General features: G+C 37.1%; 1 protein-coding gene across 1 annotated transcript in view; it reads right to left on the bottom strand.

The window, feature by feature from the left end:
• The window catches only part of ANGPT1 (angiopoietin 1), a 170537-nt gene that overhangs the window by 28637 nt on the left and 115897 nt on the right, over positions 1-26003 (bottom strand). Inside the window, exon 7 of the mRNA XM_037381200.1 lies at positions 13110-13276. Within this exon, the coding sequence (XP_037237097.1) occupies positions 13110-13276 (167 nt within the window). The remainder of the gene's footprint in view (positions 1-13109; positions 13277-26003) is intronic.

The following is a 26003-nucleotide window of genomic DNA, read 5'->3' as shown; positions in this document are numbered from 1 at the left end:
TAAGATGAGAGTAGTCATTTGAAATTGGAGAACCAAAAAAAATGGCCATTACCTTATAAAAGCCTGTGCAGCTTTCTCTTAGGTGCCCCGTCATGCTCTGTCTGTCCCTGATAGCTGGGGAATAGCTGGTGAAATCTCCACTGAGCTACAATACGTAACAAGTAAGATCACTACCGAGGTTCCACAGATATTTTTTCTGCCAATACTTACATGCATTAGAGTTCTCTTGGATTTATGTGCCTGTGCAGTAGCCCTCAGCAAGGACTTCACTATGCTGTTCTTGCTTTACATGATATTGTTCTCAAGCAAGTCTACTGAATTTTTGTTTTCTATAGAGATCCTCACCAGGTAATAGGTAGTTGAGCTACCAGTGGTTGTTCTTCTTCATGTAACAACTTACTGATCTGAATGGTTAACCAACATGTAGGAGTTGTGGTTTCTATTCACTGAGCAAGAGAAAGGTTTAAAACCACAAAGCTTCCCTCACAACAGTGCCATAACCAGCAGCATGTGTCCCACTGCAAAAAAAATTTCAAGATTCACTGAGCCTTAGAGGGAATATAAGTCTGTAGCAGAATTATCTGCAAGGTGTTCAGAGTTCAGTGATAGTCCTCACTGCTTCATAACATATTTGCATCATTTACTCAAAGCCTGTTTAATTCAAAATGAGACCTAATCCATGGAGCAGGGAGCATAATCTTAGAATTCCCTCTTGCCACATCATTGATAAGTGACCCAGTACCTACTCATTCACTGAGCAGTGAATTCTTCCCTGCACAGTATCAGAGCTTCATTGACAAGCCTGTTCCCCTGCAGCAAGGATTGCTGCTTTCTCTTGGGAAGCAGTAACTACGGTCTGGATATACTCTGGCAAATGAATGCATTAATCCAGGGTCTTTCATTTCTTTCCTGAGTAAGACAGGACATTGTCTCCTACCTTCAGGCTGTGGGCTGTGAACTGTCAGTGGATATAAACAAATGCCTTGCTATTTTCAGAATTTCCTAAAGGTTAACTCTAGGCAGCTCTCTGCTTTGCATGTTGCCTGATTTGGCTTCTGTCTAAGGAGCTTATCTCGCCCCAGGCATGCACAGAGAATTGAGTGTCCCAGATAGGGTCCTGCAGTCTGTTCCTAAACCAACAGCTCTAATGTTAGCACTGAAAATCTTTATCTTACCTACCTGTAGGAAACCATGTCTAATTTGTGAATAAGCACTTAAATTCATTAAATCCAGGATGATGTTTAAGTCTGGTAAGTTGTTACAAACCATTTTTTTGTTGTTGCCTCAAGAAATCAGTAGTTTAAATTGATGTGTTTATTTTATTGTAGATAAGCTTTATGGGAAAATAAGATACTTTTGTTCTTACTCATATATTTTCATTTTCTTAAAAAATGAATCTAGGAGCCTGGTGGAGGAGATAATGACATGCCCACTATGTCCCATAGTGATAGATGTAGTGGAATATATTGGAAAACAAGCTTCTTTCCAGCTATGTGTTTGAAAAGCCCTGAAACACCAAAGTAAAGAAAAGTTTCTAGAAACATAAGAGCACAATCAAACTTAATTAGTGAATGTTTTTTATCAAAACCCCTGGAAGGTAGGTTCTGCAGGTACATGAAAATTGATATATGTAGAACAATTATCCCATTTTGGTGAAGGAAATATACCAGTTTGAAGAAGGCAATTGAAAATTAACCAGTCAAAGGAAAAAGAAAGAGAAAAGCAATGGTGAAGACAGCAACAATTTAAACATGGCTTGAAAGAGCTAATATTGAAAATAGACTAATAGAGATCTACCTTTTATTGATGAATAAGTGGATACACAAAAATAGTTAGGTCATTGTTAGACATAATCTGGAAAAGTCACTCTGGAGGCTTTGCTTTTCTCCCAGAAAGCACGACTGCTCTACAACCAACAGTGTATACCTTGTAATATGTGCATACCAGTACTTTTTTAAACTCTCAAGTGAAGAATTTCCCAGAGTTTATGGAACACCTCTGTTGGTTTCCCTCCATAACCTAGATACTGGTGGATTAAAGAGCTCTAGCATTATTTGTGACAAAATAAAACACAAAAAGAAATGTTAGGGGCTTTAAATGTGTTTTTTAAACAGATACTATCTGATAAATTTTATCATTTCTGGGCTTACCTTGCATATATGAACTGGCATTTAACCTTCCAAAAAAAGATTTTCATTTCACCTGAAATGCAGTTCATGCCTGTGATTAATTGATTTAGAATAGTGAGGATGTTTGTGCTCCTCCAAGTATATTACTGTACCAGAGTATATAGATGTTCTTTATCAAAAAGGGCCTGAAGACTAATAGCAGCATTCATTTTACATGGAACCATTTAAGAGTAAGAAGGGTAATGATGAAAACTGTAAATACCTAACTCTTTCAGAGCAAATAATACAACTTCTGTGTATGGAATTATTTGTGCCACGAGACCCCCAATGAACCACATAATACAATACCAAATTAAATTTATCACTTCTAAAGATATATGACTTATAAGCTTAGAAAAGTAATCATCAATGTCTTTCTGTCACATGAAAGAGATAGTTTAGTGAACTATGTCAGTACAAGATCTCATTATTAGTTCAGTAACAATGTGTAGCTCTTGGAAAATTAATTATTATATTTCATATGGACAGTTATAGTTTGGTATTGAATGTCTGCTACAGCTGGGTCTGGTATAGCTGTGCTTTCCCGATTGCAGCCTGTGCTCTTTTTTCACCCAAACATGGCAGACAGTCACTAGATTTTGCAAAGCTGTCAGTTATGAAGTTTCAGGGGGATAACAAATAATTATGTACAGCTTATTGGAAGACCTACTTTGCTAAAGTGAACCCATTTTCTTGCTTCTTGAAGGGAATACAAGTGAAAAATTATTTGGTGCTGGGAACCGTCCCTCTGCTCCAGAGCCATCTTCTCACCAAAATGGGCATGTAGTGGGGGAAAGTGCTCTGCTACTCCCCAATCCACTATGCAACAGACCCCTCTTCCCTACCCCTGAGGAGCAACACATCATCCTTCTTCTATCCATTCCCTTCATTCTCTCCCACTATTCACTTTGCTACTCACTCATTCCTTTACAGTATTCAGTATCATACAATCACAAAACCACAGTATCATAGAACAGTTTGGGTTGGAAGGCACCTTCAAAGGTCACCTAGTCCAACCCACCTGCAATGAGCAGGGACATCTCCAGGTAGACCAGGTTGCTGATAGCCCTGTCCAACCTGGACTTGAATGTATCTATGGATGGGACATCTACCACCTCTCCAGGCAACCTGTTCCAGTGTTTCACCACCCTCACTGTAAAAAAATTCTTCCTTATATCTAGTCTGAATATACCTTCTTTTCGTTTAAAACCATTATTCCTTGTCCTATCGCAACAGGCCCTGATAAAAAGTCTGTCCCCATCTTTCTTATAAGCCCCCTTTAAATATTGAAAGGCCACAATAAGGTCTCCTCAGAGCCTTCTCTTCTCCAGGCTGCACAACCCCCACTCTCTCAGCCTTTCATCATAGGAGATGTGTTCCATTCCTCTGTTCATTTTTGTGGCTCTCCTCTGGACTTGCTTCAACAGATCCATGCACTTCCCATACTGAGGACCCCAGAGCTCAACGGAGTAATCCAGGTGGGGTCTCATGAGAGCAGAGGGACAGAATCATCTCCTGCTTCTTTTAATGCAGCTAAGAATATGGTTAGCTTTCTGGTCTGTGAGTGCACATTGCCAGCTCATCCAGCTTTCAATCCACCAGTACCTCCAAGTCCTTCTCTGCAGGGCTGCTCTCAATCCCTTCATCCCCCAGCCTGTATTGATACCAGGGCTGCCCTGACCCAGGTGCAGGACCTTGCACTTGGCCATGTTGAACCTCATGAGGTTCACATGGACCCACTTCTCAAGCTTGTCCAGGTCCCTCTGGATGGCATCCCATCCCTCAGGCATGTCAAAGGCACCACTCAGCTTGGTGGTGTTGGCAAACTTGCTGAGGGTACACTCGATCACGCTATCAATGTCATTGATGATGATATTAAAGAGTACTGCTCCCAAAACAGACTGCTGAGGGACACCACTTATCACTGATCTCCATCTGGATATTGAGCCATTGACCACTACCCTCTGGACGCAGCTATCCAAACAATTCCTCATCTATTGAACAGTTTCCATCAAACCCATCTCTCCAATTTAGAGAGAAGGATGTTGTGGGGGACCATGTCAAAGACCTTACAGAAATCCAGACAGATTGCATTCCTAGCTCTTCCCTTGTACGCTTATGTAGTTACTCCATCATAGAAGGCCACTAGGTTGGTCAGGCAGGACTTGCCCTTGGTGAAACCATGATGGGTGTCTTGAATCACCCCCCTGTCCTCCATGTGCCTTAGCACAGCTACTAAGAGGATCTGTTCCATGATCTTCCCAAGCACAGAGGTGAGGCTGACAGGTCAGTAGTTCCCAGGGTCCTCCTTTTTAAAAATGGGTGCAATGTTTCCCCTTTTCCAGTCACCAGGGACTTCATTCGACTGCCATGACTTTTATCATGGAGAGTGACTTGGCAACTACCTCAGCTAATTCCTCAGGACCCTGGAGTGCATCTTGTCAGGTCCTATAGACTTATGTATGTTTAAGTTCCTCAGGTGGTCATGAACCTGTTCTTCTCTTACAGTAGGAGAGACTTTGCTTTCCCAGTCCCCATCTTGTTGTCCATCCACTTGAGAGGTGTAGGAAGAAAGGTTGCCAGTGAAGACTGAGGCAAAACAGTTGAGTACCTCAGCCTTCTCCTTATTTACTGTTACCGGTTTGCCAGTCTTGCTCATCATGGGGGATATGCTTTCTTTCACCTTCATTTTCTGGCTGACACACCTGTAGAAGCTCTCATTATTGTTCTTTGCATTCCTTGTCAAGTTCAGCTCCAGCTGCACCTTGGCCTTTCTGACTCCATCCCTATCTAACTAGGCAATGTCCTTATACTCTTCCCAGGACACCTGTTCCTGCTTCCACTGCTTGTGTATCCCTTCTTCCCCTTTAGTTTGAACAGTAGGTCTCAACTCAGCCATGCTGGTCTCTTGTCTTCCTTTCCTGATTTGTTACACCTGGGGATCAAGAGCACTTGCACTCTATCAAAAGCGTCCTTAAAGATCTGCCACCTCTGTTCTGCTCCCTTGTCCCTGAGATCAGTTTCACAGGGGATCCAATAGACTAATTCCCTGATGAGCTGGAAATTTTCTTTCTTAAAATTCAGGGTCCTGACTTTACTCTTCACCTTGCCCATATCTCTGAGGACTGTAAACTCCACTAGTGTGTGATCACTGCAGCCCAGAATGTTACTGATTAGCTCACTTGTGTTGGTGGCCATCAGGTCCAGTATCACATTGCTTCTGGCAGGACTATTACCTGGCTTAAGAAGTTAACATCAATGCAATCCAGGAGTCTCCTGGATTGCCCAGAACTTGCTGTGCTACTTTTCCAGCAGGTGTCAGCTTGGTTGAAGCTCCCCAGCAGGACTAGAGTACACGAGTGCAATGCTTCCTGTAGCTGGAGTAAGAAGACCTCGTCAACAGGCTCCCTTTGACTGGGCAGCCTAAAGTACACATGAACCACAAGGTTCCCTTTGTTGCATCAGTCTCTAATTCTTACCCATAAGCTTTCAGTCTGCTTGGGGCTATTCTTTAGAGACAGCTCTTCACCCTCTATCCATTTCTTGATGTAGAGGGCAACTTCTCCGCCCCTCCTTCCTTGCCTGTCCCTTCTGAACAGCCTGTAGCCATCAATAGCCACACTTCTGTCATGGGATTCATCACACCAAGTTTCAGTAATGGCAACTAGGTCATAGTTTTCTAGAAATATGGTGGCTTCAAACTTCTGTTTGTTGCCCATGCTGTGTGCATTGGTGTAGAGGCACCTCAGCTGTATCACCTTAGAGGAACACTCCTTAATTCCTTTGAGGTATTTCACTGGTGTTTCCCTGTTGGCTTCTAATACCTTAGGAGCCCCCCTCTCATCTTAGTAAGACTTCAGCTGTGCTCCAGTGTCGCTGGCACATCTCACTGTGTTCTTATTATATTCCCTAACACAGAAGAAGAAAACCTCTGCTCCTGCTTCAGGATAGTCACAGCTATTGTATAGTGAACTATAAATGAGCTTTATGTAGTTAGAGGTGGGAACTGATCAGCTGTGGATGGATAGTATACATATGGATTTATGTGGATTAAGTTAAATTTTATTATATATAAACTCCACAAGTATATTTGCATTAACTTTCAGTTAGTCATTGAAAATGTTATATGTCATTTCTGCTTACATTTGGAGATAGTGCATGGGCTGCCAGTGAGCTTTATTCACTGATATAATATAGCAATACTGGCCTGGATCCAGGAAGACCTCTGGTTAATGGGCATCAGATTGAATCCCTGCACTTCCAGTATTTAGACTTCATGGAATTTTATTGGACTGAAAGTGTTCTTAAATAGAATGAAGTTATTTCAGCCAGACATATTTATATATATATATATATATACACACCTAGAGACATTAAATAATTTTTCCATATTATCCGTTTTACGCCATTGTTTGGTGCAAAAATATTTAAAATATTTTCAAATCATGGCAAGTATGTATATTACAGATATCATTCTGTCTGTTAATAGGATTTTGCATGGATATTTCCTCTGAATTAGACTTGCAAGTGGAATTTCAAGCTTCCAAAGAAAAGTAAATTACTGTGGACTAAAACTTTTGCACCATGTCTATTTTTTTAGTTATTCTGTAGTTTCACATTTGGCAAGAAAAGTACTGGGGTCTGTCTACAAGGCTGGGTCTCAGCAGATCTGTGTTTATTTTCTTGTTTTGCTACAGATTTCCCATGTGTCCTCCACTGTACTTTTTCTTTATCATCTGAGAATGGACCCTTTGAGGGCTTACTGTGATACAAATAATACAGAACAAGCTAAGCAGAAGGCTCAGAAGAAATTGCAGTTCAGGGTGATACCGTGTTTTACCTAAACTGATCAAGTGACACAAGTAGTAAATAAGTTACTTATGGCAAATGCATCATTGAAATGCCTGGGTAATAACAGAGGCCTACACCCATATTTGAAAATGAAGTTTGTACATTGAGGAAAGTGACAATGGTCTGTTAACATCCTGCTTCTGAAACAGCAATACTGTGTGGAATATACTTTTAAATTGGAGATGCATAAAACCAGCTGTCCCCATAAATGGCATACTCTCAGATAATACTTCCTTTACTACCTATTACAGCATATTCATTAGTACAATCTAAAAGACTGTAAAAAAATATTTTTTCTCTACTTTAAAAAAGAGAAGTGAGAAATTTTTGTAAGAAATTCCAGCACTACTTCAACAATGGTAATTAAATAAATCAATAGACTCCACCTAAAAAAAAAGTCAAAGATTAACATTACATCAAGGCCTCTGGCTCCAGGCTACCTATCTAGTTTGCCTAAGAAAACAGAGAGAAATAATACTATTGCTGAAACTAAATATACAAACTCTTAAACAAACAAGAGCTAAAAAATCCATTACTCTACTCAATAAACTAAAAACTTTCTGCTACCTGGTCCCATGAAGTCTAACCATTGTTAGTTTACATTCAGCAACTGGTCCGGTTTCCCAAAACAAAGCCTGGAGACAGACAGTATTTTGGAGAGCCTGGAAACTGAGCTACCTAGATTTGCATGAATCATAAGACCACATTAGTGGTTTGAAGTGACCTGAAGAACGCAAATGACTGCCTTTTCTGTTTGCAACAAATTCCTTCAACTTCTTGCCTCTGAGGACCTATGTATCTGATTCTTCTCTATATAACTGATATTCTGTCAGCTTGTCTCTTGCCTGTTCCACTGATAATGTATCGATGTTCTTATTTTCTCATAAGATTTCCTAATCTCTTTGTCATGCTGTTTCCAATATAAAGACTGTTCTCCTTAATTTTAACTGTTAAAGTTCAGCCATCACTTTAAGCCCATGATTTACTCACAGAAGTCAGGATGATCTCTGTCCCTCACCAGTTTTTACCTATACCTATAGCAATCCCAAAGCCTTGCTTACCTCAGCAGCACTGCCTCATCATTTAATCCTATTCCTCCATGGATACGACCAAAGGTGGTGGGTCATTGAAGCAATGGACAGCTTTTCTAAAGAAAAGAATGACTAAATACTGGAATATATTGCCATAGGGAGGTGAGGGTCTATTCAGCCTCTCTAAGTGTTCTGAGGTACAAATAGTTTGGCCAATTAAAAACTGTATTTCTCCCATTCTCTATCCCATGCCTTGCTTGGAAGTGCTGCTTTTGTATCATAGGTAGTGAAAACACATGTGCCTGCAGGTTGAAATTACTGCTGTGCAAAATCCAACATCAGTATATCTTTTAATTAACTAATATATGGGATTATGAAGTGTGGTGCCTGAAATCCCAACACATGGTTACTTTTACTGTTTAATTCTGGAGGGGGCTGAGGACACAGGTCAAAGCACCAATGTCATATCTATACAGCTCCTAAGAACACCAAACAATGTCAACAGAATATAAAACAGTGGGCTAGGTAGAGTCTACACAGGAAAATAGGAGAGGCTGTGTGCCGTGTCTTCTGGGAGCCTCCTTCAATTTATGTTTTTTTCTGTGACTAATTCCTTTGACTTAAATTAAGAAACACTGCATTAAATGGGGCTTGCGAGATTTCACTTCTTACTCTGTGGAGATTTTACTTGTCACAGGGTAAGACTGGCAGAGATAGTTTTCATCGTATTTACAGACAACCCTCTGTGTAATCATTTTGTGTAGATAAGAAGCCTAAGGATGTTCCAAAGGAAATTACTCACTTAAATATTTTCATGCTATTGAAGCTTTCACATGTGGTATAACATTGATTTTCCTGTTTCAGTTACCATTTATCATTATACGTTTACTGTATCAGTATCTACCTTCTCATCTCAACTTTCTTTCATGCAGTCATCATCTGGGATAAATAGATTTTATCCTGCATTCCCAGAAACCCTTTTGGAGCTGTCTCATTTTGAAAGAGAAACAAGTATATTTTTAACATACATGTGTTCAGTATTACTCTTTTTAATCATAGATTCTTTAAGCTAATAAAAGTAGTAAAGAGAATACAAAAAGCCCAGAGAAAAAACAGAACCCTTCTGAAATCACCAATTGGGAGTTATCCAGACTGAATCAAACTTTGCATAATGCTGGGGCTGGATTTTGGAAAAACAGCATGAAAATGATTTTCCATATTTTCTCAGACACATTTTATGGCTTCATGGTATTTGTTTTCTTTTTTTTTTTTTTTTTTTTTAATTTGCTACATTCACATGTGAGACCTGGAACCTTAATTTTTTTTTTTCTCCGTGTCTTCCAAATGTACAAGGTGCTGCCATAGCATAAATGAAAGATGTTCCACTTCCTGAGTTTTTGCTTTCATTTCAGTACTCTTTCTCTGTTTCAGATCTCCTTGATCTACTGCCCAGACCAGCTTGGAAACTTGTCTCTACTGGTTATTATTTCTTAGTTAACTTGTATTATTCAAAACTAATGTAGAGTGCAGCCAGACTACAATTACTTATTTTTGCAAACACTGTTGAAGAAGCAATATTTAATGTGGGTCACTAGCAGAAAATCCTAACAGCTTCCAAAATAAAGAGACTATCTAATTTGACAATATTATTTCAAATGAACAGCAATTAAAGTTTGAAAAGGTATGCCATTCTGTGTTTGAGGTATTGAAAGCAAACATGGCAAATGCCTGACTACTGTGAAGGAAAGACACTGCAAGCAAGAGGCTGGGAACTGTGGTTTTCAACTTCAGAGGAGTAATTTAAATTCTTAATGGCAGCTCTTCAGATAAAGACAAAACAGCATTCTCTGAAGGGTGTCCAGCTGTTTAGGACTCAATAATCATACTTTTCTTTGGCCTGCCTTCTGGATTTGTTTCTATCACAGATAGTGATTCTGGCAAGCAAAATAAAGGGGTTTTATGTCATAGGATGCATTCTTGTAATAATTTCTAAAAGAGCCCAACCTAATTTTCATTTGCAAAATGTCTGTTGGACATACATCTGTCTGGACTAGGCAGTAGTCCATTTGTCAAGCATGAAAAACAATTTAGATTTGCATATGGCTTACACTTCATTATTTCCAGAATTGTCACTGTATTACTCAGTTATTTCTTTACATATTTAGACATGTTTGATTAAAAATAATTGAGAAATTAATCTGAAACCCAAAGATCTAACAGAGATGGACAGAGCCTTTTTACCTTTTCATGTTTCCCTCTCTGATTTTTCCAGAATGAGTGGAAACAATTCCCCATTCCCTAGACACAGGAACTTCTGTTATACCATAAGGAGGCCATATACAGACAGCATGAGTAGAGCTCATTCTGGCCTTTAATTGGACTAGGAAGTAGGACAGGAACTAAAAATGTAGTCATTAGTCCCAGGTCAAAATCCTTCTTATTTTTCTGTAAAAGTGACTAGAATATGGATAGCAGAATTTATCCCTGTTACTTAACATTATATATTTTGAGGCCTCTACAACCTTCCTGATATAATTTCTACATTTTTGAAATACATCTCTTTTGTTTTTCTTGTTCAGCAAGAAGAAAAGTCATGGATCAGTTTTCACAGTTTCACAGTTTCATAGAAAGATCTCCCTTTCTTCTAATGAAAGTGGATTTATCTTCCCTTCTTTTCCTAAATATTTCTCTGTCCATATAGACATCTTGGAGACCTTGACTGATGCAGGATGATTTTCCAGGGCTACTCTCTATATGTCCATCAACATATTAAACCTATTTAATAAATCTCCAAGTTCCTGTGTTATCAGCCAAGGCAGAGAAACAAATCCTATGCCCAAGTCCTTTAAAGCCTCTTTCTATGAGGCAAAGTTTATTACAGATGACAAAGGGCAATTCAAAATTTGATTAAAGTTTAAATTTTGGGCTAGGGCTTGCTCTTTGGCCTTCAGAGTTAGCGGCACACCATGATTCATGTCTGTATGGCTAGGCTTTCTTCCCCAACAAACTAACATGGACTTGCTCACAGCGTGCATTGCACAGTCCCTGCTCCATGGGATCCCACCATTGTGTTCAGGGATTGCCTGGGAATGTGCTACTTGGATAAGGGTAAAACTGTGCCAGGAAAAGCGCAATCAATCAAATATACAAAGGCAACCTTACTTGTTTCTTAAGCCGGGGCCCTGATCCTGGCTGGTTGTTGGCATCTGAGACAGTCTCAGGTTACAGTCCCCAGCAGAGTTCCCAGACTTGGATGGACAATGGTCCAGCCCTTCCTCAAAAGTCCTTGACTCTTCTGTTGCTCTAGGCATGTTACATGGATTTATGATAGGCAGAAATCCCTTAAGCACTTCAAAGTTGCTCTCCTACCTTACTACAAATGCAATCTAGCTTTTGAAACAAAACCAAAAATCTCTCCTTATTTTGCTGTGAATGAACCCAGATGAGTCCTGAAAAGAAATCCTCCCCTAACTTAAGCTTTAACATAAGTTAAATATTTAACGTACTTCTGATTCCTCAACAATACATGCTGTCCCTATCCAGTCCCAATAAATGTGAGAAGAAAAGACACTGTTTTTGTTAGCAAATTCAGCCATCTTAATTCACCCTCTGAGTAATACACCTAGCATCTTCTCTGATTTTCGTAGTAATTTTTAGAGGTATGTGTAACTGTCCTTTAACATTTTTCCTCACTTGAGAAGTATTTGACCCATCTTTTATTTTTTAGTATCTTCTGCTAATGTTTATGGCCCAACATCATCCACTTTTACAATGATGTTTTTATATTTTGTATAGATATTTCTAGCCTCAGTTTTGAGACATTTCCTTTACTTATATTTAGTCTTTACCTAGGAGTGCCTCAGAACGGGTGCTCCACCTTCCTGAATCTGGGGAAATGGCATGCCATGGGTGCCAGGCACATCATTGCTGGAGGCAATAGAGATCATAGCTGTCCTTTGTGTGCCTTGGGATAGCCCTTGTTTTATGCTAGAGCAGAACTATGCAGATTGCTTCTAAATGTGGCTTTTGCACTTCTATGTTATCCAGTAGTACCCTTTGACAAACCCCAGAGGACAGGGACATTATGTGTTCCACATGGGCGGAGTCTTGTCAGCAGAAAGAGCAAATTGCTCTCATTGCCATTTCTCTGGAGGCCCAGGGAGGAGGGAGGCAATCAGCATTTCTGAGAATCAAGTTAGTTGAATTTAAAAATCTGAATGACAACCTAGTTTCACATGCTATGACTTGATCTTTTGGTTTTACAATGCATTTGTTTGTCTCTTAAGTCATATGCTAACTAGATGTGCTGTAATAAATAATCGAGGATCTTCTTATGGGTTTCATTTTCTTTCTCCAATATTGTACTGTCTATTCAGATGAAGCAATGACTAAGAAAAAAATAAAATTTAAACACTTAGATCATCAATATCTTTTGTGTCTCCAAGGTTGGGTTTTTTTTTCCTGTTTTAACAAGCAGACTTAAGTTTCCCGTATTTTTTATCTTTAAAATCCCCTCTGTAATTAATGGCATACTGCTGATGCTGATGAATTAAGCTGTCCAGTACCTGCCACCTTGTTTTGTGTTTTATCTCCTCACAAACAGATCCAGTATTCTGTTTTTCCTCTTCATTTACACTGAATTTTTAGTTTAGAATTATCAGGTTTTTCAACGGCATTTTTCATCTTTTCTTCCCACTTGTGTTATTTCAGTTGTATGTTTCCAAGGTAGAAAACCTTCAAGCTGTAATGGAGAATCCATTATCCTTTTCTATTCAACCAGTTTTGAGAGATGATGGTCTCAGATATGCTAAAATTTATACAAAGTTTTAGCAATTCTACCAGCCAGCGCGATTAATAGATCATACCTTGTTCTCAGATATGTTAGGTTTAGTCTAACCTTCCATCACTGAGAAATACAAATTCTATTTTATTTTTACCCCCTTTATTCACTTTCAATGAAAATTAGTTTCATATTATTATCCTTTCTCATATTTAAAAAGTGAACAATGAACAATATTTATCACTGAGCAGAGTCAAAAGAATGTCAATAGATTCTTACCTGTAATTCTGCTTTTCATTTCCTATGTGAAATCTGTCATACTGTGAATATGCCCGGTTTCCTTCCCAGTCCATTAATTCAATTCTTAGAGAATATTGCCTCTGACTTGTTATTGCAAAGATAAATTCATTTCCCAGCCAATGTTCACCTGATGGGCTACCAAAACCCTAGAAAAAAGTTGGCAAAATAACTAGATGTAATTATTGTAATTGGTAGAATCTTTATACAATAATAAAGTCATAATTATATTTTACTTATACTTTCTAATTACTGGTCATAGCTTCCTGTGCTCCAGTTTGACTATCTCTAAAATGAGTCTACTGATATGTACCATGTAGAAGTGTCCTGCATTTCAACTGATATTTGAAAGGGCAGTTGGCTTCATCAGTTGAAAATAATTTTCCAATTATAAGATATTAATAGTATGATGCGGTATTTGCACATCCTTCAATAGGAATACTGGACACAGTCATATTCTAAAATACATTTCATATAGTGTTAAACAGCTATAATTTAGACAATTATGTCAAAACAGATTTCTATTATATGCTATAAAAGGTTAAAAAGAGTTTAAATTAGCCTAATTGAAACAAAGCTGGATAATAGTTCATGTCTTAATCTCTGAAGAAGAATGGACCATTTCTTTGCTGTCAAGTGTCTGCCACAACTGAAGGAGGGATGTTTTTAGTTTTAAATCCTCTCCTGTATATAAAACCTGCTGGAAAGGACAGTGTCTGTGAGTGAGCCTCAGCTGTAATCTTTATTTACTTCATTCTTGGTCCACTAAAGTTCACATTGGCTAAGATTTTGGTTACTACAAAGTTTTTTTTTTCTCACCATGCTGACATGACTTAAGTTATCTATGTATATTTTGGTGCTTTGAAATCTTTAACTTAAAGAGTTAGCAGTATTCATACAGACTACTCAAAGCACAGCAGGGGATACTGTAACTATATTTTCTGAGAATGAAAAAACCCACCAGCAATAGAATATTTAAGGTACCCAGCTCTTCTCAGATTTCATATATTCAGATGATATTATTTTCAGCTAAGCAAACTATACAATTTTCAAACATGGAAAAAGGATAATAAAAGAAAAAGTATAACCAAATTTCAAAGTGTATTCCTAGACCTATACTTTTATGCATCTTCCAGGTTTTATTTTTTTTTTAATTTTAGTGAGTATTTTACTACACTAAATTTGATTTTATTTAATGTAGTTTAATTTGTATAATTACAATTATTTTTCTTTGTAAATACTAGTTTATTCTTGAAAACTGTTAGCTCCATTTTTGTTCTCTTTAAACAATAATCATTACTTGTGAAGAATTATTTCAATATGACTATGCTTATTCATATTTCTTAAGATAGGAAAAATGAAAACTGGAAAACTCCTGATTTGCTTACCGTGATGTGCTAGGCACGTTTTAGAAGATTCTTGTGAAAATTTTCTGATTAAATGAAAGATTGGATGATTTTCTGGCATGTGATATAAATTCACTCTCTGTTACTAAGCTGTGACTGCCAGATATGGGAAAGAAAAAAATGATAAAACAATCCTGTTTTTAGAACAGGTTAGACTGCATCCAATCTCAATTATTTTCCTTTATCGTTAATTATAGAAAATTAGTTTCCCTCTGCACTCTTCATCATGACATTTAACAGCCAACATTTGTTCTCAGTTTTAGATCATTAATTAAACCATGTGATCTGCCGTTGATTGGGTCAGTGTACTTTTCAAGAATAAGTTTGAACATTTTCAGAAAGCACATATTTTTTAAAGGGCATTAAATTAAAAGACTTTCTTGGGACTAGAAGTTAGGTAATGGGAAATGTATCCATGAAGCACATTGGCAAGAAACTGATCTCCTCTATATGATATTTCACTCTTTCCTAATGTGAGATGGGAACACTGAAAGTACAGCCCTCTTTCTTTCTTGTTCTTTATTGCTTTGCCCTGGCTCCAGGCCTGACTAGTTGGGTCTGAAGAGGATGAAGTCCTGCCTCCTCAGAGGCCATGCAGCAGCTGAATCAAGCTGCAGCAAGGCTAATACTTCAACAGGAAATGCATAGGTATGCCAGCTGCAAACTTCTAAAGAAACTTAATTAAAAAAAAATTAGAAATTTAAAAGTTTATGAATGGATTAAAAAAATACAAAATGGAAGTATTTTTTTCTTGTTCCTACAGTGAATTACATTGCTCCTCAAGCTTTCCCATGGTAATGCTTCTGTATCTTTCACCTACTGCTTTGATCACATTTGCATGCATATTTGGCTTCATACACACTTCCTAAAATACAAACGCTTGTTCCTCTCCTGCATAAAACCACTCTACAGCTGACATACCATTCTGTAGTTTTCACTGTTTTCTATCTGTCCGTTTGATCCTTTCCATCTTCTTGCCTGGACTGTGCCCTATGACTGTCACACATGGTCTCCCCTGTTCTAGCAGCTTTGGCAGTTTCCTACCAGAACAGTCAGTGGTTTGTCTCCAACATCCTCTTTCCCATTTGTCATTGCCACTTGTCTCAAAGGAAGATAAAATATGCTCTGCAGTGGCTAACTAACAGACAGTTTGCTTTCCTAAAATCCAGAAGACAGAAGCTGAAGCATAGGTGTCTATGCACCAGCCAAAGTATGTTTCTTTGCAGACTTCATGGTTTCTTATGCACAGAAGATATACTATTATTCTTATCAGCTGTCTCCCTTTAAAAGAAAATTTCCAGGAAAACCTTTCTCCCTTTTTCCTGCTGCTGGCAAGCTGAGGGGAGTCCCCTTTGAACTGTGGTTCTATCAAATGATATTTGCCTTATCTTATTTAGATTACATCATATTCAGGATGTAATACATGTGGATTTTTAACATTATGTGTTCCTGTACGTGCGCTATATAAACTCCAGACACCACATATATAATTATTCTGAAATAATAATTTTTCTTCTTTGCATTTACACTTCTTTTTCACATGTGTTGTTACAGTAAGATGAAAATCTATCACTAAGTGGTTTGGTCTCCTGACCAGAGGAAATGAAGTTGCAGCAAAAGGGAACAGAAGGAATATAAAAAGGAATATAAAAAATTATGAGGAAAGCCACCACATTAGTTATGAAAAACTGTATCCTATTATAAGGAGCTACAATACTGAAACTCAGATTAGAAATGCCCAGACTAAGAGTGATTCTTTTTTTTCATTTCTTATCAGAAGCAACTTTTTTTAAACAAATTCCTTGCTCTTATGAAAAGAAAAACAAGGAAGTAAGTGGAATATAAAACATCTTTCAAGCAAAGAATGTTCCTAAGCAGAAGTAGTGTATTTTATTAAACACCTAATATGGCTGGAAAAAGAAATAAACAAACAAACAAGCACTCAAAGCTTTCATACATCTAAAACAAAGAAGAGCAGTACATTTCTGCTAAGCACAGAGTTGGAAACAATTTCTTGAAGTATAAATTTATTATGCCAAACTCAACTGTTGCCAACCTGTATTTAGTCTACAGTTTACTGCCTCTATTTTGGACCTGAAGAAAGACTTGCATGATTGCTGTTTTTTTCCAGATACTTTGACTGACTTAATAACTACACAGCTTTCCTTGTTTATATCTCACTTAGACTGTCATTGCTACAAGAACACTACCAATTTGACAAGATACGTAAACTTTTGTGTGCAGAAAAGAATGACATAGTATTAGCCAAAGAAATCTGAAAAAAATGATTTAACTTCTTGTTTCCATTCCTAGCCCTGAGGCTGGCAATAAAAAAATAATAATAATTTAAAAAAATGTTGTGTTAGGTTACTTTGATTTGATTTTCAAGACCTTTAGCCTTCAAAGTACATTTCAGAATTTTACTCAAAAATACTTTTTTTTTTTTTTCTTCAGCCTGAAAACTTTGGAAAACAAGCTTGGGCAATTTTTATGCCCACCTGTCCTTCATTTTTGTGCAATGCTTTTTGAACACTTGAAGTTGGGATAGAAATCACACAAACTTAAAGTTCAGCAAGGTTTCAGCAAAAATAGTGTCTGGGATGAGTTGCTGCTGGGAGAAATCCTGAAGCAGAAGCTCAGCAGTTACCTATTCCAATTGCTTATCAGCAAGTGCACACCAGCCAGCCAAGTGCAGACGCTGAGCATGTATTTCCTTGGAGGACCCTTAGACATCTGGGAGAGATTTGAGGGACAAAAAAGGGGAACTCAAGCCATTGTCACAGAGAATCTAAGAAAATAACAGGGATTCAAGAAACTACTAGTAATGAGAACTGGACTTCTATGCAGGACACAAGAGAAAGATCCACAGAAAAGCAGAACTTACTAATTTTGCTGTTCATGAGACAATTCAGTAGTAGTTCAGTACTGAAAATTCAGTAATGCAATCCAAAAATCTTAGTTAACGGAACATCTATGTTTACACTGCTGCTCAAATCTGTGGGGTCCCAAGTGATAAGCAAGGTTCCAGCTTTGCCTAAGACCATGTTTATCATCTATGGACAAGGACTTTGTGTTTGAGAAAGCCTTAGGGCATTAAGTTAAATCTTAATAGTTAACATTAGGAGTCACCTGTTCCAGACCCATTTCTGTCATTAAATGTGTTTTGTTTCTCTGTATATATATAGTCTGTCAACAAACTCTTTTTTTTTTTTTTTTTTTTTTTTTTGCATTCATATTGCTACAGCAAATACTTCCAAAGTATTTAGTATTTGTGTTAAAGTTTTGTACTTAACCTCAAGGAAGTACAGGAGGTGATCCAAATCATCCTTGCTATCAATCTACTAGGAAAAGAACATCTGTATTTCATGAATGTGTTTGCAGTTAACTACATTTTACATCCCTCTGAAACCCAGTGGGTCATAAGCACTGTTCCAAAACTGTATTTTAAATTACTAAGAGACACTATTTTGTCATTAGCTTTTTATATTTTGTCTGTTACATGTTTCCAAGTGGAGGAATTAATTCTTTAAATTTTACATTTTATTCCAAAAATACTCATTTTGCTTTTCCCTTGAAATTTGCATAACATTTAGGGCTGACTGGCAAACGAGAGGCTTTAAGTTCCCAAAAGAGTGCTTAATATAGTAGGGGAAGGTCAGAAATTTCCAGAAGTTTTCAGAGCTCTAAATTTGTCTCATTAGCACTCCATGGAAACAGGGAGAATATGGCAGGAAATATGCTTACATTATCACAATATGCTTTCTTAACTGGGCACTACTAGCCACAGACAGGATACACAAATCTTGCACTGACGTAGCATAGGTTATTTTAATGTTTTGTTGTATTGTTCACAAATGGAAAACATTTATATTTTTGCTGCTGAAAATTGCATTAAGATATTTGTCAAAGTTTGATCTGAAATAAGACAGTTAAAAGGATGTAAAAATCACAACCAATTAGTAAAAAAATTTTTTTATCAAGGAATAATCAGGTGATATTTTGTATTACATTTAGAATGAATTGTTCTTGTAGACATGATAACACTTGTTTTCAGGTTAAAGAAATGACATAATACAGAACGTTACTGACAATTTTAATCCCATTTTTGTACTAGAATGAAGGAAAGGAGTCTTCTGGTTCTTTACGCCTATAACTATATAGTAAATTGTGCAAGTTCTGACATAGTGCCAAACTGTTATGTAAAAACATAAATAAATAGTAATTTGTTGTGGTTTTGTATGCAGTAAAGTATTTAGGACCAGGAATAACAGACAAAAGTACATGATTTTATAATATTTACTCTATATGACATCTAGGTTCTACATTAGCTCATTTCCTACTACATGATGATTAATAGAGTCAAAAGTACAGAAGCAGTCATGAGTACAAAGAAGTGGAATTCAATACCGATTTTAAAAATTATCATAAGAATTTACAAATTTGACACATTAAAAAATAGTAAGTAGGGTGCAAAAAAGTTCTATTAACTTGAGCAAAATCTGTGGGAGTATTCTGCTTGAATCATGTTACTCCAAATTCATTAAAATATTCTCTCTCTTACTTTATTTTGTCTGATGATGATTATAGGAATCTATGACTTCTTATAGACAACAAAATTGAAACCAGGCACAGTCAATATATCCTACAGGTTCATCTCCTGTCAGACTTCACTGAATAAAGCAGATAATAATTCAGTTTACAGCAACAATGTCTTCCCAGAAACCATAAAGAATATTCAGCTCCTTTTGCCTTAGCTGAGAATGAAGAATGCATTTTGTTTAAAAAGATTTCTAAAAATGTCAGTATAGTTCTTCATGACTATCACATTGAATTATTCATTGCATTATTTTAAATAAAGGTGTGGTCTATAGAAATTACTTCAATTTCCTCAGGTAACAAATGTGCTAAATAATGTTAACTTAAAAGACTATGGGAAAATAATGCTAAATATTCAGAATTATTTTTATGAAATACTAAAAAATATTTGGTGGCAAGTTTTAAAAATGTGTTTAGATTGAAGCCAAAGGTATCTTCTCAAAAAACTAAAACAAAAACTAAGTTATTGTCAGTTTATATAAAGAACTAAATGCTTGTAAAATCATACCAATTTTGAGAAATAAGTCTCAAAACCTTATTCATATCCTACAGCAACTCAGGCTGTTGCACTTCATTCTAGACCAAATATGCTAGCAGATATAGAGAAGTTAAGATCACTTTTTCCTTTTTACTTCTCAAACACACACAGCAAAAGTCCTAGTAGACTTCCTGATGAGGAAGAATTACATCAATGGAATCCAGGTTTGAGGCACAAACTTTACACAAATTTTACCTCTAGCTAGGCAATGGGCCCCAAACAGCTCAGTTTCCTACACTGACCCATATACAACAGCCAGTGTATCTTCCTTGGGCATCATTTTCAGTCTAACGTCCCTACTCTTTAACTAAAAACAGGACAGCATTTCCTACTGAGACAAATTACATTGAGATCCTATCTCTCTGAAATCATCTTCTTCAGTCTAGGGCAAGCAGATCCCAGTAATATACAGACACTTAGTATGGCTCCTAGTAAGTACATCCCAGGGAGATTGGTGTGTTTTGAAAAGGAAAGGAAAGGAAAGGAAAGGAAAGGAAAGGAAAGGAAAGGAAAGGAAAGGAAAGGAAAGGAAAGGAAAGGAAAGGAAAGGAAAGGAAAGGAAAGGAAAGGAAAGGAAAGGAAAGGAAAGGAAAGGAAAAAGAAAATTAAAAAGTCAGGTACTTCAAGAAAGATGAATTGGGAGCTTAAGTGAACTTCTAAATTGTATGGTTTAGGGCCAAAAATATTTTTTTTAAAAAAAAAGTACTTTTCTTTCATTCATACAAAAAAAAAAGAACTTTTGGAGGTAAGACTTAATTTGGCTCAAGTAGCAAAGATGTGCATCTCTAGGAGCATAGATGCTACAGGCAAGACCAACAGCCAAATCATCTATATGTGAGTTTGAGCAGGGACTTGAATCTTAGTCCCATAATCTATCTAAATACCCCAAACATCAAACTTACAGGTTGCTCTTTTTCCAGCAGAGAACATGCTGGGTCTTTTTATAGCACTGATGAAAGTGACAATTATCTGAGTAACAGCTGCAGTCAGAACTGGCTTTTTATTAAACTAGCATGACATGTCACCCTTTATCACAGAAGGGTGGGTCTCCATGAAAGGCATTACTCACACAATATCTTAATACACATTCCAGTCACAAAAAATCATTTCCTTATATCTAAATTACTTGGTAAATATTTGAAAGAAACAAATGACTTCCATGTTGTCTATCCCAGTCCCTTGAAGTCAATGATTTTTTTCAGATGTAAGCAATTTATAATTGTACTGTCATAGGAAATGCATTTGTGACTATATGTTAAGAAAGCATCCATGTCTAGTGTGTCATTTGTATTCCTTTGTACTCATAACTCACTTTTATAAGCTTATTCAGGCAACATAATATTTGAACACCACCAACACTTCCAATCTGTCTGGCTTGTTTACTGTACAGGAGCAACATGCCTTCTGTCTTTTCCAAGAACATGCATTCCCTAGTTTTTGCCTTTCTCACAGGTCCATCCTGTCCTCAAAGTCTTCATTTTTGCAGGAAGTACCATGCTGATATTGCAAGGCACTTTATGAAATTCTTCACACGGCCAGCAGGGAAAGAAAGTGAAGCTCTTTCTGCAGAAGAAATTATGGGATGTAACTCCAACTAGCTAGCTAGATGGATGGATATAATATAGATAGTGTTAGGAAGGTTCTCCTCCTTCCACAAAACTTCCTCTATTCCTTTCCTATTCCCAGGTTATCTTCAAAATGTGTCCCCATGGTCTTTTAACCAACAATTCTTTCTCTCGTAACTGTTTCACTAAGCCAAGAGGGAAGAAGAATCTGTGAAGTGCTTTGAACAGCCCCTAGTGCTTTGCTAAGCAGAAGAAAGCAAACCAGAGTAACCCATGTGCTAACAGTAAAACCACCTCAGCTCTGAAAGCAAGGCAGCCCTGCACAAACTGCCATTTGAGAATGGGCCATTACCCCTAACTGCTTGGGCATTATTTGTAGAATGTTGAGTCAGACCAAAATTCCACTAAAATTTAGTGATGAAGATTTTGTGTCCCAGGACTGTTCACACACAGATCATGACCCTGTTCAATGTGCTAGTGCATGTATGGCCTAGGAGTTGAGAAAGAAGGAATTGAATAAAATAGGAGTAGAATCCCCATCCACTGAATCCCTCCAGTGCAAAACAGGGAAACACAAAAACTCTCTTTGGAAGGAAGACACAGGTTCTTATTGTAAAATCCAATCAGCTAGTTATCAGGAGCAGCTGTATAGCTTTGCCCTTGCGGCATCCTTCATAACCAAACAATTTGCGGTTAATAACAGTGAAGATGAAAATTTTTGTTTGTATGAGATCAATCAACAATTATACTTTTAAGTTTTATGTGTCTGACCATATGTGCTTTAAGTGTAATAGTTTGTTGCTTTGCGTATATTTCTTTGAGTTACTGTTTGTGACCAAAAAATAGATTACTTGAATACAGCTAAAGCCAAAATCAATGGAAGAAACTTCTTACTGTCATAAAACCATGGGCCTGTTGGTAGCTAGGTATCTCTAGCTAGTATGTGCATGTACAATTTCCACATGGTGATAAAGGTTTCCTAATTTTAAATTCCTGTCAAAATTGCAAATCATCTGAAAAGCCCATGAGTGTTTTAACTCCTGTGAACAGCAGCATCTTTCTAAATCTAACAGAAGTTAGGTGAAATTAATTAGGTGGTCATTTCAGTACCTGATATACTGTGAACCCAGGGAGCTGCATTGCATGCTTGCAATGGAACATAAAATGGCTATTCTTTAGTCTGAAGGGTAATATTTATCATGAATGAAGATCTGAAAAAAGAGCTTTTGACAAACTCCTTTAATGTGGAATAGTCACAGAAAGAGCAGTGCTACCATTTTAAGAGCTCTTTGATAGTATTTGAGTTCCCTTTTAAAGAACGCAGGAATATGACAAATGTATCAATATCAGACTACTCTGGATGCAAGAAATTTGAAGATTTTGTGGCCATATCAATGTATAACATAGCTTAAATACTTATAATCTAGAAAAGGATTTAAAGTTAATTCAAAATAGCTAACTTTAACAAAACTGAGAATTATGATATTGTTTCCACAATATGAACATTCAAATTATGAGCAAATTTATTTTTTCTGTCAAGAACATTCTCCTCAGCCAAGTCATATGATTTATGTGATTTTTGTTTTTTTAAAAAAAGACATCTGAAGTTGTTTTCCACTGAAGTCGCGGAAAAAGAATCATATTTTACACAGTCTGCCACTCACGTGGAAAAGAAAGTCATTAACATAATCGTATGTGACTGGAAGCAGTTGCAGCTCTGTCTGTAGTTGTTTGATTCTTTAAGTGTTTGGGGAGAAAAAAGAATCTGCACACTTGTAAATGGAAAAAACTGCAACAAAGAAATAGCCATCCTCATTTAAGGTTCCAAAAGGGAACAGTACAAAAGCTTGAGGTTTTGCCTGGTTTTTTTCAGGTCAAACACAATGTTAATTGTGGTGAGGACATATTCTGAAAAAAAAAAAAAAAAAAAAAGGTGCAAGTTAGTATTGCTACTGAAGCAATACAGAACAACAAAAATGTCAATTTAGACAGGAAAGGTAGGGAGAAAGAATGATAGCAAACCTGAAAACTGGAAGCGAAACTTTCACAAAAGAAATTAAAATAAGACTTAAAACAGATGGAGACTATTAAAGGAATTGTAAGACCACATTCTAAAACAGGAGTGGGACACCTTGCAAGTAAAAATTAAATGTAAGTAACATCTGGAAGTTTTCAAAATGAATTGAAAGATAGTACTAAAAAAAAAATAATTGTTGGAATGGTAGCTCTTGTTATGAACAATTCAGGTAAATCTAGACACCCAAGTGCACCCCTTGCAGTCTGTAGGACTTGCAGGGACTGGTGAGATGAAAAGACAAGGTGACCAGCTTCCTGATTGTCACAAACTAGAAGGTGTTGCAGGAAATGGGTGAGATATGTTCCCCCTAGAGCTTACTCACAGAGGTGAACTGTAGGAAGTATATCAAAATGGCTAACAAACATCATGCCTAGAAGGAAATCAAAGACTTGCAGTCCGAAGAGGTGTTCAGCTGTCTTTTAGGTAAGTAAAAGACATGGATGATCGACTTTTTGTACTAGTTAAAATTTACTGAGGCTCAGAGGAAAGTCAGATTATTCCAGATAACATAATGTAAATGCCTACTAGAATTTCTACTAGAATGTTGGGCTATTGATTGTGGAATAACTTCTGTGAAATTCCTGGGAATTATTAAACTAGACATGCTAAAAGGCTAGAGAATAACTAATCCAGTACTCCATCACCTAATCTGGCAAAAATGGAGACAGTAACTACGAAAGATGTATTCATCCGATAACTGAAAGACTGGAAATTGAGCAAGAAGTCTTGATAGCCAAGTTGGCACATGAGCTAATCATTTGGTTGCATTTGATTACTGCTAATGACTGCCTAATAAATGCCAGAAATTGTGTCTTAGAAAGTAAGCTTGTGGAAATCCCCCTTCTAAAAGCTGCTTAGGTTTGCAGATGGTAAGCAACAGGTTTTAGTATGATATTATCCTTCTAGAGCTCAAAAAAATCTTAGTGTTTTACATTCCCTCCTCAGGCAAAGAAACATGAAAAATGGTTGAAAGTTGCTTCCGGGTGATCTTCGCTGCTGTTGTTATAGAAATTATTTGTTGCTCCACTTAAAATATTTCTGATAAGGAGTAAATAGTATAATGGAAAATCCATTGCAAAATGTGAAAGATCAGATGTAGTAGATACTGATAGGAAAAGGATGGGAGGATGAACTCAGAGGGTTTCCTTTGAATTTCTTCCAGTTAGTATTGAATGCATGAAACTGAAATGGCCCAAGAGATTTCAAAGTCAGAAATGAGTTCTTAGAAGCAAAGACACCAGTTACACTGCACAGCATAAGACTAATAACAAAACTGAACGATACTGGTAAGCACATACACCACTAAGGAAGAAGACAGCATAACCAATCTTGCATAACAATAAATCTGCATAAAAGGGGTTTTTATTAATTAGCTATTTTTTTAGATAAAAGTAAGTGTAACTTTCTTTTCTAGAGTGGAGATTGGATGCCAGTGGAAATGGAGCCAAAAGAACAAGGAGAAAAGGGTAATACTACTGTTACTGTAGTATCACTGATTTTATGGCAATTTATGTACGGATGGAGTTGTATATTTCCTACTTTCAAAAGATTTTGTGGCTACTTTATCTCTCTCTTAATCTGTTTCCTGCATTGATGTCTGGAAAATATATTGAACAGAAATTGAGGTACTTTCATGTAAGCTGAAGGCACCAGCAGGAAACAGAATGAAAGAGTGATTGCCTTATTGTTGCCAGGTGACTCCTGTAACCCAGCAGTGCTTTCACTCACCTTTGCAGAGCATACACCATGTGCACCCTTTCCAAGTTACCTGCTGTAAGGATCTCAGCTTAGAGTCAGAGAAAATGTGCAATGGCCACCAAAAAATGGAACCACCAGTAACTTGTGGTACCACAAGTAATGGTAACACAGGTTGGTGGCCTGAATCCCTGTCTGGCTCACAAGCTGGCAAGCAGTACTTGCTTGTAACTGAAAAACTTCATCAATTCTCCAGATTCTTTTCCAATAAGAACTAAACGCAGTGAAACTAAAAGAAGCCCCAGAGACTTAATATTACTGTTATATTATTATGATATAGTTTATTTCTGTTAGATTTGGGGCCCTAGAGAGATACAAGCACAAGAAGAATATCTTAACAAATCTGAAAAGCTGTATCTGAACTATGGGCTCAAAGAACACAGATTAAGTTCAACCACTCCAAGTAACACCAAGTATCATTGTATCCCCCACCACACTACCCAGTTTATATTGGAAGAAACACCAGGTAGATTGTGTCAGGAGGGATGTGATACAATAGACACCATTCACCCTCTTTGAACAATGAAGTAATTAAGTCAGTGGTGTCATTGCCTTGAAGCTCAGACACTGCCACATATCCCAGTAATCCACACAGCACTCACCAGCCTCTATCATTTAACATCTGATAGTATAAGATAATCACAGAAGGGATGCAAAGCTAGTTACTTTGGTGAAACAGTTCATAGAAGCAGAGACAAGCCTAAATCACGTCTTTTCTCATGACTTATAGGATAGCCTTCATTAAAATTCCAAAACAGATCCTTTTTATTTGGTAGAAGTAAATGATCTCTTAGAAGACTATGACATTCCAAAAGAGAAGCAAAATTAATTCAGACTGCTTGAATGAGACAAAACCAATATAATCTAATCCCAAACAGGCTCACACTATTGTAAAGGAAAATTTGAGGAAAATGTTTGAAGAAGTGAAGGGATATATAT

Source organism: Falco rusticolus, chromosome 3 (genome assembly GCF_015220075.1).
Source record: "Falco rusticolus isolate bFalRus1 chromosome 3, bFalRus1.pri, whole genome shotgun sequence".
Classification (NCBI taxonomy): Eukaryota; Metazoa; Chordata; class Aves; order Falconiformes; family Falconidae; genus Falco; species Falco rusticolus.
The sequence above is the reverse complement of the archived record's forward strand: the minus strand, read 5'-3'. Positions and strand labels throughout refer to the sequence as shown.